This window comes from Hemitrygon akajei, chromosome 7 (genome assembly GCF_048418815.1).
Source record: "Hemitrygon akajei chromosome 7, sHemAka1.3, whole genome shotgun sequence".
Classification (NCBI taxonomy): Eukaryota; Metazoa; Chordata; class Chondrichthyes; order Myliobatiformes; family Dasyatidae; genus Hemitrygon; species Hemitrygon akajei.
The window spans coordinates 94,390,699-94,407,767 of NC_133130.1; the positions used below are offsets into that span (position 1 = coordinate 94,390,699).

The 17,069-nt window shown below is 40.4% G+C and overlaps 1 protein-coding gene across 1 annotated transcript in view; it reads right to left on the minus strand.

Moving 5' to 3' along the window:
• The window catches only part of adgb (androglobin), a 219,124-nt gene extending 207,960 nt beyond the window's left edge, over positions 1–11,164 (minus strand). Inside the window, exons 1-2 of the mRNA XM_073051468.1 lie at positions 11,047–11,164; positions 6,798–6,966 (exon numbers count right to left, since the gene is read on the minus strand). Of these exons, the coding sequence (XP_072907569.1) occupies positions 6,798–6,966; positions 11,047–11,114 (237 nt within the window). The 5' untranslated portion in view covers positions 11,115–11,164. The remainder of the gene's footprint in view (positions 1–6,797; positions 6,967–11,046) is intronic.
• Positions 11,165–17,069: the final 5,905 nt, after the last annotated feature.

The window sequence follows — 17,069 nt, forward strand, 5'->3', positions numbered from 1 at the left end:
TTAAATGAAATTGTCTATCCTTTGATTGGACATAATCTTATCAATTTCCCACTTTTGTGGATAGTGTTTTAGTTTGACTGGAACAGCTTAATCAGTGATACAGCTATTTCATAAGACCATAAGATACAGGAGCAGAATCAGGCCATTCAACCTATTAAGTCTCATTCCATCATGGCTAATTTATCATCCCTCTCAATCCCATTCTCCAGCTTTCTCCCCGTAACCTTTTCAAGGTCCTATCAGCCTTTGCATTAAATAAACCCAATGAACTGGCCTGCACAACTGTCTGTGACAATGAATTCCATGGATTCACCACCCCCTGGCTAATAAAAAAAATCTTTATCTCTGTTCTAAATGAATGTCCCTCAACTCTAAGTCTGTACTCTCTGGTCCTAGACTCCCCCATTGTATGAAATATCCTCTCCACATCCACTCTGTCTAGGCCTTTTAATATTCAATGGGTTTCAATGAGATCTCCCCTCATTCTTTTAAACTCCAGCAGGAACAGGCCCTGAGCCATCAAACACCCTTCGCATGTTAACTCTTTCTGTCCTAGGATAATTTTCGTGAACATCCTACGGATCCTCTACAATGTCAAAATATCATTTCTTAGATAACGGTTCACAGTCCAGTTTTTTATGGTCTGATAAATGCCTTATAAAGCCTCAGCATTATATCTTTTCTTTTGTATTCTATTCCACTTGAATTGAATACTACCATTACATTTGCCTTCCTTACCACTGACTCAACCTGAAAGTTAACCTTTAGGACTGCCAAGTCCCTTTGCATCTTAGATTTTTGAATTTTCTCCCCACTTAGAAGATAGTCCATGCCATTCCTTCTGCCAAAGTGCATGACCATGCACTTCCCTAGACTGTATTCCATCTGCCATTTCTTTGCCCATTCCCACAATCTGTCCAAGTCTTTTGGCAAACATCCTGCTTCCTCAACACTACCTGCCCTCCACCTATTTTTGTGTTGTCTGCCAACTTAGCCACAAAGCCATCAATTCCATTATCCAAATCATTGACATATAACGTGAAAAATTGTCCCAACTCTGACCCCTGCGACACACCACTAGACACTGTCAGCCAACCAGTAAAAGCCCCTTTTATTTGCACTCTTTGCCTCCTGCCAATCAGCTAATCTTCTATCCATGCTAGTATCTTTCCTGTAATACCATTGGTGTTTATCTTGTTCAACAGCTTTGTGCACAACACCTTGTCAAAAGTGTTCTGAAAATCCAAATAAACAACATCCATAGACTTTCCTTTGTCTATCCTGCCCTGTTATTTCCGCAAAGAACTCCAACAGATTTGGCAGGCAATATTTCCCCTTGAGAAACCATGCTGACTTTGGCCTATGCCTAAAGTACCCCAAAACCTCATCCTTAATAATAGATTCCGACATCTTTCCAACCATTGAAGTCAAGCTAACTGGTCTATAATTTCCTTACTTCTGCCTTCCTCCCTTCTTAAAGAGTGGAGTGACATTTGCAATTTTCCACTCCTCTGGAATCATTCCAGAATCTTTCAGCTTCCCAAGCACCTTCTCACTCACTCCTGCCTCCTGACACTTTCGAATTTCTGGCATTCTGCTAATGTCTTCCACAGTGAATATGAACACAAAATACTTACTGTTTTGTCTGCCACTTTTTTTTGTCGCCATCCCTACCTCTCCAGCATTATTTTCCAGTGGTCCAATATCTACTCTCTCTCTTTTACTCTTTATTACTGTATATCTGAAAAAAATTTTGATTCTTTTATACTATTGGCTAGCTTTCCATCGTTTCTCTCTTTATAGCTTTTTGAGTTATTTTCTGTTGGTTTTTAAAAGCTTCCCAATCTCTACCTTCTCACTAATTGTTGCAATATTATATACTCCCTCCTGCCAAAGGCTTTTGGCCGGAAACATCTCCTGTACATTTTTCCATGGCCTGCTGAGTTCCTCCAACATTTTGTGTGATATACTCTCTATTCTGCTTTTATGTTGTCCTTGACTTCCCTAGTCAGCCATGGTTGCTTCATCTTCCCTTTAGAATACTTTTTCATCTTTCAGAAGTTTCTTTCCTGCACATTCCAAACTTTCTGCGAAAAACCAGCCATTGCTGTTCTGCTGTCATCCCGGTTAGCACTCCCTTCCAACCAACTTTGGCCAGCTCCTCTCTCATGCTTCTGTAATTCCCTTTATTCCACTGTAATACTGATACATTTGATTTTAGCTTCTCCTTTTCAAACTGTTTGGTGAATTCTATCCTATTATGACCACGGCTTCCTAAGGGTTCCTTTACCTTGCAATCCCTAATCAAATCTGGTTCATTACACAACACCCAATCCAGAATTGCCTTTCCCGTAGTGGGCTCAACCACAGGTTGCTCTAGAAAACCATCTTATAGGCATTCTACAAATTCCTTTTCTTGGGATCTAGCAGCAACCAGCTTTTCACAATCTACATGGTAATCTCCCATTGTAATTTATATCCCACATACTAACTGCTGTTCAGGGGCCTGTATATAACTCCCATCAGGGTTTTTTTTATCCTTGCAGTTTCTTAACTCTGCCAACAAGGATTCTACATTTTCTGATCCTATGTCATCTCTTTCTAAGGATTTGATTTCATGAATAAACTCGTCTCGGGTTTCCAGCTGGGTACAGGTATGGATTTTAACTGATATTTCAAAGACAAACTCTCCCAGCTTCATCAGACTTGATGCCTGGGCACATCTAATCCAGTGGTACTTAGAACCCTGTCGTCCATTCCTCCTGATTGGTTGGTTCTCATTCAATCAGGATTCTGCTGTCCCACCTTGTTTATAATTGAATTCCAGTTCTTACTTAGAGCAGGACCTTTGTCTTTGTCAAAATTCTTTCCCCCTAGTTTTATTTCAATGGCTTCCTTCACCAGGCGGTCCCAATTGTCATTGGCGAGGCACAGTGGTTTTATGCTGTCGAAGTCAATCCTCTGGCCATTGCGAATGCAATGTTCTGCTACCGCTGATTTCTCTGGGTAACCCGAATGGATGAACTCCTGTGGGCCTTGATGTGGTAGGTGTATCTGTTTTGGTTACCTGGAGAAATTGGCAGCAGCAGAATGCTGCATTTGCAATGGCCAGGGGATTCACTTTGATGGCACAGAACCATTGTGCTGCGCCAGTGGCTTTTGGGACGGCCTGGTGAAGGAAGCCATTGAAATAAAACTAGAGGAAATGAATCTTAACAAAGATCTTGCTCTAGATAAGAACTGGGATTCAATTGTAAACAAGGTGGGACAGTAGAAAACCAATTGAATGAGAACTAACCAATCCGGAAGGACTACGGGCTTGGGATGGTATCAATACCACCAGACTAGACATACCCAGGCATCATTCCTGATGAAGATGGCAGAGTTTGTCATCAAAACATTGTTTAAAATCGACACCTGTACCAGGCTGGAACCCTGAGAAGAATTTATTCGTCATATATGCTGGGAAAGCATAAGATCCTTTTTCATTTGATTTCATTTTTTACCAATTGAGTTACCACACCCCTTCTGCCTACCTGCCTGTCCTTTCAATCTATGTATATCCTTGGATGATAAGCTTCCAACTATCATTTTCTTTCAGTCACGACTCGGAGAAGCCCACAACATCATATCTGCCTGTATCTAACTGTGCTACAAGATAATCTATCTTATTCCGTATACTGCGTGTATTCAAATATAGCACCTTCAGTCCTATATTCATCACCCTTTTTGATTTTGGCTCCTTGTTACACTTTAACTCATCCCACTGACTGCAATTTTGCTCATCATCTGCTTGTCCTTCCTCACGGTCTCACTACACACTGCATCTAGTTGTACATCAAATGCCCCATCCTCAGCCCTATCACTCCAGTTCCCATCCCCCTGCCAAATTATTTCCTAAGCAATGTAGTGAGGATATTATTAGATTTTACTACATCCAGTGTGTCTGGCCATTTGTCAATATCACATGCAGTGAGCCAGATTGGCTGAAGACTGGTTCTAAGATTGTGGGCAACTTAGAAGGAAACTGAGGTGCATCAACTTCTTAACATTTCTGGCTGAAGGAGGTGATTTAAATTATGTAATGTCTGAATCTTATAATTGTTACTATTGTGATTCTTTGTACAAATGCAACATGCCAGAGTGATTTATTCATCATTTCAGAGGGCACTTCAGAGCAAATGGATTGCTGAGGGTCCAGAGTTATTTGGAAAACAGGATATCAGCACAGCAGCTGAGATTTTACGAAAATTCAGTACTTTCATCAGCTCTACCGATATTAGCTTCCTACTTCAATGGTGGGATAAACATTCACAAATCTAGATTACAGATCCAAATGTAAACTTCTATAGTAACATAACAACTGTATCTTATTCTACTGCTAGGGCTGTTCTTTGGAACTGAGTGCAACTTGCTTCCAGACCAGTTCTGTGATTCCTGAGTAGCTGCTGAGGATTCTGCCGCAGGGGATATTGGGGAGAAAGAGGAAGTGGGGGCAGGTGAAGATGTAGTTTGGGAAACATTGTATTTCATTCACTCATTTGCTCTGAACCTCTGTTGTGCTTTGAGGAATGGAATCCCAGTTCAATGCCATGCACAAACTGATGCACCATCAATAACTCTCTGAGACGTGAGTTAAGGTAGGCTTTTATTGACTGGAAGAAAGCACAAGCAGCAAGCGACCACCACACAACATCCTGGAGACTGAGGAAGGGGCTGTGCCTCCAATCGCCTTTATACCGGGGTCTGTGGGAGGAGCCACAGGAGCAGTCAGCGGGGGGGTGGGGGGGGCGTGTCCAGACAGGTATATGTAGTTCACCACACAAACCATTTTCTGTTTTCAACAATCACATGCCAGGAATTCCCAGGAATTGGTGGGAATGTTACACTTGCTCATGAAGATTTTAAGAACATTCCTGAATCTTTCCTTCTGTCTACCTGCTAACCTTGGTTGTGACAGAGATTGAGATCGGAGTATTTGTTCTCTTAGTCTCTGGTGTCAAGCATTGTGAAAAATGTGACCAGCTTATTAGGGGTCAGGTGAGCATAATTAAGGTGCTGCAGAAAGCGAATGTGAGAAGACCCTAATATTGGTTCACCTATGTTGCCAGTGGATTTAGAGGATTTTGTGGAGACTATGTTGGTGGTACTTTTCCAGTAATTTCTAGTGCCTACTGAAGGACGTCCACATCTCTAAAGTATTCAGGAGTGGAGAGATCACTGTCAAAATCTCAGAGCATCTGTTCTTCGCCCTGATTCAATCGTGAAGAAGGTACACCAAAGGTTCTGAGTTTGAGGAGATCTGTTTTGCACCAAAGATTTTTATAAATTCCTAAATTTGTACGGTGAAGAGCATTCTGATTGGTTGCACCACCACCTGGTATGAAGGCTCCAATACACAGGATTGAAAGGCTGCAAAAGATTATTGACAGCAAGCTCCGTCATGGGCACAAGCCTCCCCACTATCGAGTGGTGCTTCAAGATGGTAGTAACCATCATTAAAGATCCTCACCATCTGGGAAACGTCCTCTTCAAATTACTACCACCAGAAAAGAGGTACAGGAGCCTGAAGACACACACTCATTGATTTAGAAACAACTTCTTCCCCTCTGCATTGGGATTTTGAATGGTCCAAGATGCCATGAGCACTACCATGCTATCCTACTTTTGTAGTATTTATTTTTTAATTGTAACCTACAGTAATTTTTATGTCTTACACTGTAATACTGCTGCAAAACAACAAATTTCATGACATACATCAGTGATATTCTAATTCTGACTGAGTTTTGACACATTATATCAACAATATGGAAAATAAATGCATAAAAGGAGAACTGAAACAAACAAACAGAGCTTTGGTTTGAGGCTACTGTTCCTTTGTTTGCCTCTGAGATTGATCTTCAATATCATATAAGCCATTTGTGGTCCATCTCTTTCTCTAAATGTAATCATACATGTATGAATCTAGCTGGCACAAACAGAAGGACCTCTTTTGCATCAGTTTCCAAGACTTGCCTCCATAAGTTAGCCAGAGAGTTTGTTATTTTCTCTTCTCAGCAAAAAAGTATTTGATAAATCATGATTCACATAAAAACTATCAATACATTGGGTTTTTGACTCCAAGGAAAAGGTATTATGCTGTTGCTCTTCCACAGAAATTGAAAAATGCTAGTATTTTCTATGTACATAGAAACAAAACTCAGCTTCTGAACATTTAAGGGAGTGTCTCAAACAATTCTAATCAGAGCTCAACCCAATGAGTGTGCTGGGGAGTAAATCTTATTGTAAATGTTGAAATAAAATTTGTCAAAAATAAACCATCCAAACCTTTTTTTTAATATAGACAAACATGAAACTCAGGTGTGGGTTCCATCCATATAGAATTTTAGTTACCAGTCTGCTCCAGAAGATCATGATGGATCTCAACAATTAAATCTGATCAAACGATTGTGCCCTCCTTCAATACCTAGAATGCTTTTTAATCAAAGGAATTTGTAAGGGAAAAGAAAGCACTGCTTTAGGTAAAATGGTGATCAATAGTCCACAGGCAGTGCACAGGAAAAAAAATCCTCATTTTAAATGACCAGGTAGTGGGGATTAGTGATACTTACATGGATCATTAAGATATCTGGCAGAATAGGTAATTTCTTCATTGATTTTTCAAAGGATCGTGCATGTCTGTTCATAAGCTAGCATTGCCACTATTTAACACACATTGTTTGTTCAAACCCTGGTGTTAACCATCAGCGTTTCGAAAAATAAAGAGCTAGAAGTGATAAAGCATTCAAACAACTTACCAGACTAGGGCTTTTGATACTTTTGTCCTTCTCTTTAGCTGGCTTAGCACCTTCCCATTTCTCAGCATTTACATCGGCTTCATTCCATTCAGGCCAGAGTGGATATCGACCTTTCTTGGCTTCAGTAATGTCCCCTGCTATTCCACAGCTCAGAATAAATGAAGTAGCACTGCAGAGGAATTCGAAGTCACAAAGACAAATACTTATGGATCATGTTAAACTCAGAGCATCCAGAATATTTCAAAGCTGCCGACTTAAACATTCCTAATTGAAGAATAGTTCAAATTATTTTTAAAAAGGTGAATTAAAATAATATCTTAAGAAGAAAGACTCATGAGTTGTAGTGAAATGTAAGTGTAATATGGATTATTAAAGCATAGCTTTTGAGCTGGAAGAAATTATTGAATAAAATATTTGGCTGCTTTCTCTAATATCTCTCCAACTTCTTCTTTGTGTATCCATCAATGCCCTTTCAAGGACAGTCTACTCGATATCCTGATTATCTCTGTAAGTAAAACCTCTCAAAACTTGGCAAGAGAACTAGAGTCAAACGCATGAAAAGTACCGCCTCTTTTTATTGATCTTTTAGCCACTGGAGAGTTTCCCTTTATTTATTCTGTCTATGCCCTCATCTCTGATAAAATTTTCAATTAGTCTTCTCTACTTTGAAAAAGTACTCAACCAGGCCCTCAGTCCATCCCTACGACTGACATCTCTCATGCTAGGAATGATTCCACTGAATCGCTTAAATCCACTTAAAAATTCTTCACATTTTCATCTGTGCAGTACTTCAGCTTTGCATGTATTAGTATAAAGGAGGCCAAACTTTGTAATTACAGGACATTCAAATAAATAACAGTAATTGAAAAGCTTATTTCTTTAGCCTGGACCAATCTCTTAATAAGCTGAGGTCCAAAAAAGAAAATATTGGAAATACGCAGTGGATCTCTTGGCAGCATTTGTGGGGATAAATTCATGTTACAGGGCAATAAACTTTCATCAAACTCTTCATCAGTTCTGAGAGATCAAAAAATTCTAACATTAATCCTTTGTCCACCGAAGCTAATTGATCTGCTGAGTATTTTCTGTTTTTTTGCAGAGTTGCAAACAGATGCATTATTTTGCTTCTTATCCAACAGAATTTGTCATCCCTTTAATTCTAGTCTTATATCCATTCCCTCCTTTGTCCTTTGTGCTGTTAGTGACAGCTCTGGTCAACTATCTGAGTTCTCACCTTTGTAGTTCCCTCCCTAAACTTCTGCATCACTCTCTCTTTCTTTAAAGTACTTAAAACTGCCATCATTGACTGAAGTTTTTGTCAACTTGTCACGCCCATACTTTTTGTCTGATTACACTTGTGCGAAGTGTAAGGGAATTTTATAAATGCAAGTAGCAGATGAGCACCAGGATTAAATAGAAATCTGGCAGTTAAAATCTGACAGAGCTTCTCATTCTCACAGAGAGGAATGCTATTCACACCTCTGCCTTCCCACAATGAGTAAATTCAGCCTTTGGTTACCTTGTCCCTCGATTGTATTATTTCTTCAAGCATATCAATATTATCCATCAACAATAATTCAAATTAAATCAACCTGGGTACATCTTAGAAGTGCAAGAGCAGTTTTTTCCACAGTAATTGAACAGCTGTTCTAAATAAAGCACAGAGATTGCTGGTTGAATCAGGCATAGGTCGTCATCTGAGCTGATGACAACTTGGGCAGTTTCACAAACTGTCATTTAAAGGGAACCGAAGAGACACAACTTACTCTTATTTCCTATAAATATGTGAGCTAACTCATAATTATTTACTCATGCACACACCAATTATCTTTAACACTTCTTCCCACATACATCCTCCCAGCCATCTGCATTTACTCAGTCAGATGCAATAGCTGTTAGGGAAATTTATGGCCATCTCTCATGCTGTGTCTACAAATGCTGTACAACTTGTGGATCATGATGCTGAACTGGATCAACTCGTTTTGCTGAAATTGATTTATTGTTGAGAATGGAATAAATGTAAAACTACTCTATATTTAAACAAAATGTCTGGCATATCCATCTATTCATACTGTGGCAAAGTACCAGAAGGAAATCTCCAGCAGCTGACGCTGATACGATCTGAAAATGGTGTGAAATGATGAGTGTATGTCAGTGGCACAAGCCTATAATGGGAAGTTCTTTATCTTATTTCACTTACATCTGGAAGTATCAGTCTCTTATCTCAAGGATCTTTCTCAAAATGACCTCCCTAGGAATTTCTTGGTCAATTATCACTTTCTCCCTTTGATGAATGTAATCCTAACCAATTCAATGAACTGAATAGTCTTTCTCATTGCAGTCTGACTTTCCCAAATGTCATTGAACTTCAACACCCTGACAGAATAATTTTAACAACCCACTTGCCCTGATATTTAACTTAAATGTTTAGGGAGATCACTGAGTGGGTTAGATCTAAAAACTAAACCACAACTCATTGATAAATCCAATAAATCCAAGTGAAAGTCATTTAGCTAAAGCAGTAAGAATTTGAAACTTGTTACAAAATGCTGCTGTTGAAGTAACTAGCTTAGAAAAATTTAAAGGGAAGCTAGGCGCTGACAAGAGTGAATGAACAGGTGAGGTGAAATTTGATGACAGAGGCACGAGTGTGGCAGTAACACTGCCTGATACTACATCTTGGGCTAAGTGGTCTGTACCCACACAATAAATTCTGTGAAGTGTACTTTAGCATGCTGCCCAAGTTCTAAATAACATCTGTGGGTTTGCTCTTAACTTTGGTTACTGGCCTCCACAAAACTTACATCTAAAAGTATCAGTACCTTATTTTTATGTGCAGAGGAAAATAACATGGTGGTAATTGGCTGGGAAGTAGAAAATAGAACAGGGATAAAGAGAAATGTATATCAATTGATGGAATGTGGCTAGTAGTGTCACCTGATATATGTTCACTGTGGATATCAGTGACTTGAATGAAGGAATTAAAAACAGCAGCATCCAAGCCTGGCGGCAGATTGTGGGAGTTACTAAGGGTTATGAATAAATGAAATGAATGGATGAAATTGAGGCAGATGGAGTTCAACGTGGGGAGCTGAAAGTCCAAAACAAAATTAGCACTGAAGAATGTTCCAAAATTTTCTTAATGTAGAGATTGTAGATTAAAGAGGTAATTAATGCCAGGTACTGCACATGAAAGGTGAACATTTTTCATTGGAGTACATCTATGAAATATTACCTCTAGTGGGGGAATAAATAAACGGAGTATAACAGGAAAACATTATCACACAAGCGTTCACGATAAAAATCTAAAACTTATTCTCGTGTGAATTTCCAGCATCTGCAGATTTCCTCGTGTTTGCGTTCTCTAAAAAGCTGTCGAATCAATTTAAAATTTCAAGATCTGTCTCATTTAATGGGAAGTTAAGTAAATTCTTCAAGGAACTCCAGATAGGTTAGGTAAATTATCTAATTGAACAGAAAAATGTACTCAAGGAACAGGATATCACTGTTTCATGTGTCCTGGGAACAGCAGCTTCAAAAACACAGTGCGCATGTCTGTCTGGCGGCATTCGGGATATACAGCATTTGCTCCGTTCACAGCATAAAGAAGCTGGAGGCCACAGCAGTTTACTATTGAAATGTAAACATTGGGTTATGCAGTACAGAGCGCTGACTTCAAAAATCCCCCCAGAGAAAGAGAGGGAAATGGGGATGAGGGTGATCTTACACCTTCCATAATTAGTTTGCTTTTAGACCAAGCAACAATTATTGGCTGAACGAATCAGTTATGTGTGAGCTTACTACGCTCAATCAAAATACCGAATACCAACACAAAATACTAAAGGAATTCACCAGGTCAGGCAGCATCTACGGAAATGATTTACAGTCGACATTTAGGGACGAGATCCTTCATCAGGACTGTCAGTCATCAGGAAGGGTGGGATGGAGTTGGGGGGGGATGGGGGAGTTGGAGGAGATGGATGAGGGGAATTAGGGGGACGTGGACGGAGTAAACTAGGGAGAATAGAACAAAAGAGGGAAAAAAGACGGTGGAGGGGATGTGAATCAGACGAGGGAGTTGGGGAAGGGGAAAGGAAGAGTGAGAGAAGAGGGAAGTTGGGGGAGGGGAGTGAAGAGGTGCTCACGCCGAGGCCTCTGCCCACCTTCCCTGCCATCCCCACCCCCCGGGCGGGATTCAGTTTCCGTTTCCAGACTCCCCCGTGGCAACTGGAACTTATCCGGCACATACCCGCTGTGAACAGGGGACGGACTCAGCTTGAGGACCGAGTCGGTCCGCTTCTTGCCACCTTTCGACATCTTGGTTGCTGCTGCACTCCGCCGGCCGCCGCCGTTACCAGGCAACGGGACGCGACCGCACTGGTGGCCCGCAGGGTCCTACTGCCCGTTTGTCGACTGCGAAGGCATTCCTTACCTCCAAACTTTGCAACTTTGTCGGTCTCCATACTGCACAGATTCCCTTCTTCCAACGCGATAACTTTACCAGTTTAGCGTGTAAATAAAAGTTTCTTCTTTTATCCGGCCCTAGCAGGTCTGAGACGAATTTACAGTCCTCACTAATAGAAACTGTTCATAAAGAGTACAGTAGCTCATTGATCTCAGATAAGAGAGTTGGTAAAGTGGTTTGACTGTAAGCATTGGGGCTGGGGCACTATCTTGGATGTGTTTGCACCTGTGTCTCGTTGCTATTGACGTTGCTTCTCGAAGGCCCGGTTACTCACTCGTTCTTTCTATCGTTGGTAGCACCTGTACTAGATGAGAATAGCTTTAAACCGAGGTGGGCTGGTTGTAAATCTGCGGAAATAGGTTAGCTGGGAGATGAGCGGCATCTGATAGGTGAGGTACAAAGGAAAAAAGTTAGGTTAAATAGCGGAGGGAGAGTCTGGTGAGGTGAGCTAGGGAAGGAGGAAAGGCATTTAAGAACTATTTTAAAATGAAATATATATTTGGTCATTTTTTCAAAATTATGACAGGAAAGCTGCTATTACAAGCAACTTGATGTACATGCTTTCAGTTTTTGCAATATAGGTCAGAAACAAGTATATTTATTACACCAATAAATCTTCCATGGAGTTGCTCCTGTGATATCTGGAGTTTTTATTATATAATTCGATGCACCAATTATAACCAGGCCAGTGATTTAGAAGTATAGAATAGATCTGGAGGAACTGGGAGTCCTGGACTTTGCAAATTAGGATAAAATTTTGGGACTAATCAATACTTTGCAGGAAGGACAGGAATATTCCACTGTAGCTCTGAAACTTGGGAAGAACCACGGTCATTAGGTGTGGTGGTGGTGGGAGGAAACTACAGAGTTTGGGATGAGTGTGAAACAAGAATACAGAATCATGTTTTGGGAGTATGGGAAACTCAACAGTCCTGCAAACTGCACAGCTATGTGTGTCAGAATTACTGGGTTGTGCAACATTAAAAGCAGGCCCTTCCATCCACAATCTCCACACTGGCTCTTTCTTTTACCCACATATCCCATTTTCCCACATTTAGACCAAATATTTCTATGCCTTGCCTATTTAAGCCCCTCTTCAAGTGCCTCTTAAATGTAGCACATCTGATTCCACTACCTCCCCTGGTAACTTATTCAAGAAATGAACCACTCTGTGTAAAGAAACTTAACCCTCAGATCCCCTTTAAAACTCCTTCCTCTCATCCTAGAGCTATACCCTCTTGCTTTTGATACACCTTCCAAGAGATAAAGATTCTGCCTGTTCATCCTGTCTATGCTTCTTATATACATTTCTCAAGTCACCACTTAATCTCCTTTACTCCAGGAAAACAAGCCCAGCCTATCCAATCTCACCCCATAACTAAACTCTTCCAATCCAGATAACATCTTGGTGAATCTCCTCTATACTCTCTCCAGTGCCATCACATCTATCCTATATTGTGGTCATCAGAACTGCAAACTATACTCCAAGTGCGACTGAACCAGTGTTTTTATAAAGTTGCAATGTATCCCAACAAATAAACTAAGGAATCCTGCTAGATAGATATTCAAATTTTGAGGTTTGGGGTGCAGCAAATATCATGATTTCAGAGCATTTCTATACATTCTTATAAGCATGTAATCCATCAGGTTTTTGCTGTAAACACAAAGTACACTGCATATGCTGTGGTCAAATCAACACATACAAAAGCTGGATGAACTCAGCAGGTCGGGCAGCATCCGTTGAAATGAGCAGTCAGTGGATGCTGCCCGACCTGCTGAGTTCATCCAGCTTTTGTACATGTTGGTTTCTGCTGTTAACCCCTGGGCTCTTCCATGTCCATAGTTTTCTCGGGTGTTGCTTGAAGACGGTATTACCAATTATATAATCTTTTTCTGTGACCCATGTAGCTAGTTGTTCACCTCTCTCATTTCTCTCACCCATGCCATAATGCCAATATTGTCCTTGTCCCTGGTCTTGCCTACTTTTGCATTGAAGTCACCTTGAATAATGGTATTTTCTGAGCTTTTACATTATCTTAGTGCTGTTTCTAGTTCGTCATAAAATTGTTCAAATTTTTCTTCACTGCTGTCTGCTGTTGGGCATAAACTTGAATGATGTTAATGTCAAAAGGTTTTGCATGTAGCTTCACAAGTAGCATTCGATCTGATATTGTCCAACAGCCTTTTATTGATCTTGCATGTTCTTCATCTAACATAATTCCAACACCCTTTTCATGTATTTCTCCTCCTGAGTAAATGTTGGTAGATCCCTCTGAGCTTGTTTTACCAGCTCCTTTCCATCTCATCTCACACATTCCCAAGATGCTGATTTTTAATCTTTCCATTTCCTGTTTGACATTGTTTACCAGGTTGGTTAAGAGTTCTTACATTCCACAGATTGCTAGTCTGATCTTCTTTGCTTTTAATCTGCCGACAGTCGAGGTTCACCTGTGGTGCATGAGATCCTCTACAGGATGAGGCTCCTTCGGTGAAGGCTCCATTCACATCTTTGAGCTGAGACCGTAGCTGACCTGAGTTCATGATTATACATGGGAGGAATACCGAAGTGGTTTCGCGTTGCCTTCTTCATTTGCAGTGTCCATACCCTGGCCATTGACCGGCAGATGAATCTGCCCAGCGTTTTTGCAAAAGGGGAAATCATTAGGACCAGATCACATTCCGGTTGAACTATATGAAGTGCTAGAAGATTTTGGTGTAGAGAAATTAACAATCTTATTGAATAGAATATACAACAGTGGCAAAGCACCAGAAGATCTTTTAAAGGCAGTATTCATTAAACTGCCAAAGAAACCAGGTGCAACAGAGTGTGGACAACACAGAACAATTAGTTTAATGAGCCACCTCACAAAAATTCTACTTAGAATCATCATGCTCAGAATAAGAAACAAAATTAAACCAGAGATCAGTGAAGAACAGTGTGGCTTTGTCGAAGGCAAGGGAACATCAAATGCAACTTATATTCTCAGGAATATTATCAAAAGGTCAATAGAAGTACAACAAAACCTATACTTCTGTTTCATTGACTATGCAAAAACCTTTGACACAGTAGAACACCAAGTCATCATGAAAATGCTTAAAGATATTAATATCGACAGAAAAAATCTAAGAATAATCAGGAATCTCTACTGGCAACAAAGTGCAGCCATACGGAGAGATGACATTGGTGAATATCAGCCAATAAAGCGAGGAGTCAGACAGGGTTGTGTTCCATCACCAGACCTGTTCTCCCTGTACAGTGAAAACATTATGAGAACCATACAAGACCTACCTGGAATAAGTATAGGAGGATACAATATCAACAACCTCCGCTATGCGGATGATACAGTACTGATAGCAAATAGTGAAGTAAATTTACAGAAACTAGTATCTACTATCAACACAGAGAGCGAAAGACTTGGCCTAACCTTAAACAAAAAGAAAATTGAAGTAATGGTAACATCAAAGAAACCTGATATCCCAAATTGTAGGATCGTATTGGGAAATGAAATCCTGAAACAAGTTCACAACTTCAAGTACCTTAGATCATGGGTAACATCTGATGGCAAATGTGAAACAAACATAAAAGCAAGAATAGCAATGGCAAGAACAACATTTACAGAAATAAGAAACATCCTAATGAACAGGAAAATAGCAATTGACATCCGCCTTAGAACTCTCAGCTGCTACATTCTTCCTATATTGATGTATGGCTGCGAGTCATGGACCATCACAAATGCAATGGAAAAAAGAATCAATGCAGCAGAGATGTGGTTCCTCAGAAGAATGCTAATGCATATCATATATGGATAGGATAACCAACGAAGAAGTTCTGCAGAGAACGAAAACAAAACGTACATTACTTTAAAAAATCAGAAAACAGCAATCAAAATTCTTTGGACACGTCATGCAAAGAGAGACACTGGAACATTTAGTTGCAACTGGAAAGCTGGAAGGAAAAAGAAGCAGAGGCAGACAGAGAATGAAAATGATCGATGGATTAACATCATGGTTAGAAACAGGGGAGGCAACAACTACAATTCGGAGGGTCAGGGACCATGATGGATGGAGAGACATGATCGCCTACGCCGAACAGCAAGGTACCTGAAAAAAAAAGTATCAAAAATAGGGAAAGATTGTGAAATCTTTAGTATTTTAGCATCCCTGTGAAAGAGTGAAAGCCGACAGAGTGGCATCTGAACACCTTCTGGCTCTGTCCCCACTTCCTTTTCTCTACACTCAAATGTGTTTGCTGTTGCCTTTTTCTGTTGTAGATGTTTTGTTTCTTGACACAATGTCCCATTTTCTGAATTGAAAGGCCGAGTCAGAAATATCTGAGTCATTTTTGCATTTTTAGCTGTTATTAAATTTAGCAATTTTATGACCATGCAAAATCACTGACCTGAAACCTGTTTTTTTTTCTATGCACAAACGCTGCTTTATCTGCTTAGTATTTCCAGCATTTGCTGTTTTTATTCCTGGCTGCAGTGCTTACGGTTTGAGCTTCAGAACTAGCAACACTTTCAGCTAAGCACAATTAAAATACTGACATCTACAAGACAAAAGCTGTAAATTGTCCAGGGATGTCCTGTTCTCCAAAAACAAATCCTGAGCAGCTAATTTCTACAGATCTACTCAGTCGTCAGCAAAGTGATGTATGATTGTCAAATGACTCATCTTCCAACAACCGAAATGCCTTTTCACCTATAACAATGCAGAAGATGGGATAGTCTCCACTTGCCTGATTGAGTCCAGGTCTCTCAGCACTGAAGAAGCTCCATATAAAACAGAAGTAAACAGCCGGCTTGATTGACATCCCATCCACCACCCTACCTACACGTTCATGTCCTCCATCTTGGCATAGAGAGGCTGCACTGTGTACTGCCAACAAAACATACTGCAGTTCCTCATCTAGACTACTCCTGCTTCACCTCCCAAACCCATGACCTTTTTTTCACTGAGGCAGCAGATATATGGGAAGACTAGGACCTGAGGTCCCCTTTGAAATTGTACACCCAACAAAGTATATTTGTTCCTTCATCACTGCTGGGTCTAAACCCTGAAACTCGTGAAACAATTGCACAGTAAGAGTGCCTTCACCATAAATACTGCAGTAGTCCAAGGCAACAGGTCATCAAACCCTTGCAATTAATGATGGCCAATTAATGCCGACTTTGTCCACATTCCTAATTAGCAAACACTTTGATTTTAAGATTCTAATCTCTCCATGGTCATGCCCCTTCCTAAATCTTTGCCCAAAAATTATATTGAAGTTAATAAAAATGTTAGTAAGTTCCCCAATTTTGACCAATGAACGGAAGTTAACATATTGCCATCACAATAATGAGTAACAAGGGGAGGAAGCAGCAAGAAGGAACCAGTGACTAATGGCAATGTCCTGCAGACAGTTCACAAAACTACTTCTTCTAAATATACTTCTACTACTAATCTGTTTGCAATTGGAGCCTGTAATGGACATTTTGATAATGTGTTTTTGGGCCAACTGAGTGACCTGACGTTTTTGCTGTCTCCAGTGGAATTCGGTGTAGTTGAGTGAGGTTGAGAACAGAGTGTGTGGCCTAATGGCGAAGTACAAACCATTGATCGGCTCTGTTTCTCGCCAATCTTGCCGATTAAATCGCCAGACAGGATTAAAATCAACGAGGACGAGAGTAGAAGGCAAGCGGGTGTTCAGCACTGTCTGCCTTTGTTTGTTCGGTCTCCCTCTCCCGCTGCTGCCAGGGGAAGGTTCAGGGGTCTTGGGCAAGGCTTGTGGATTGGACTCATTTTTAGAGGACTCTGTAGTTCAT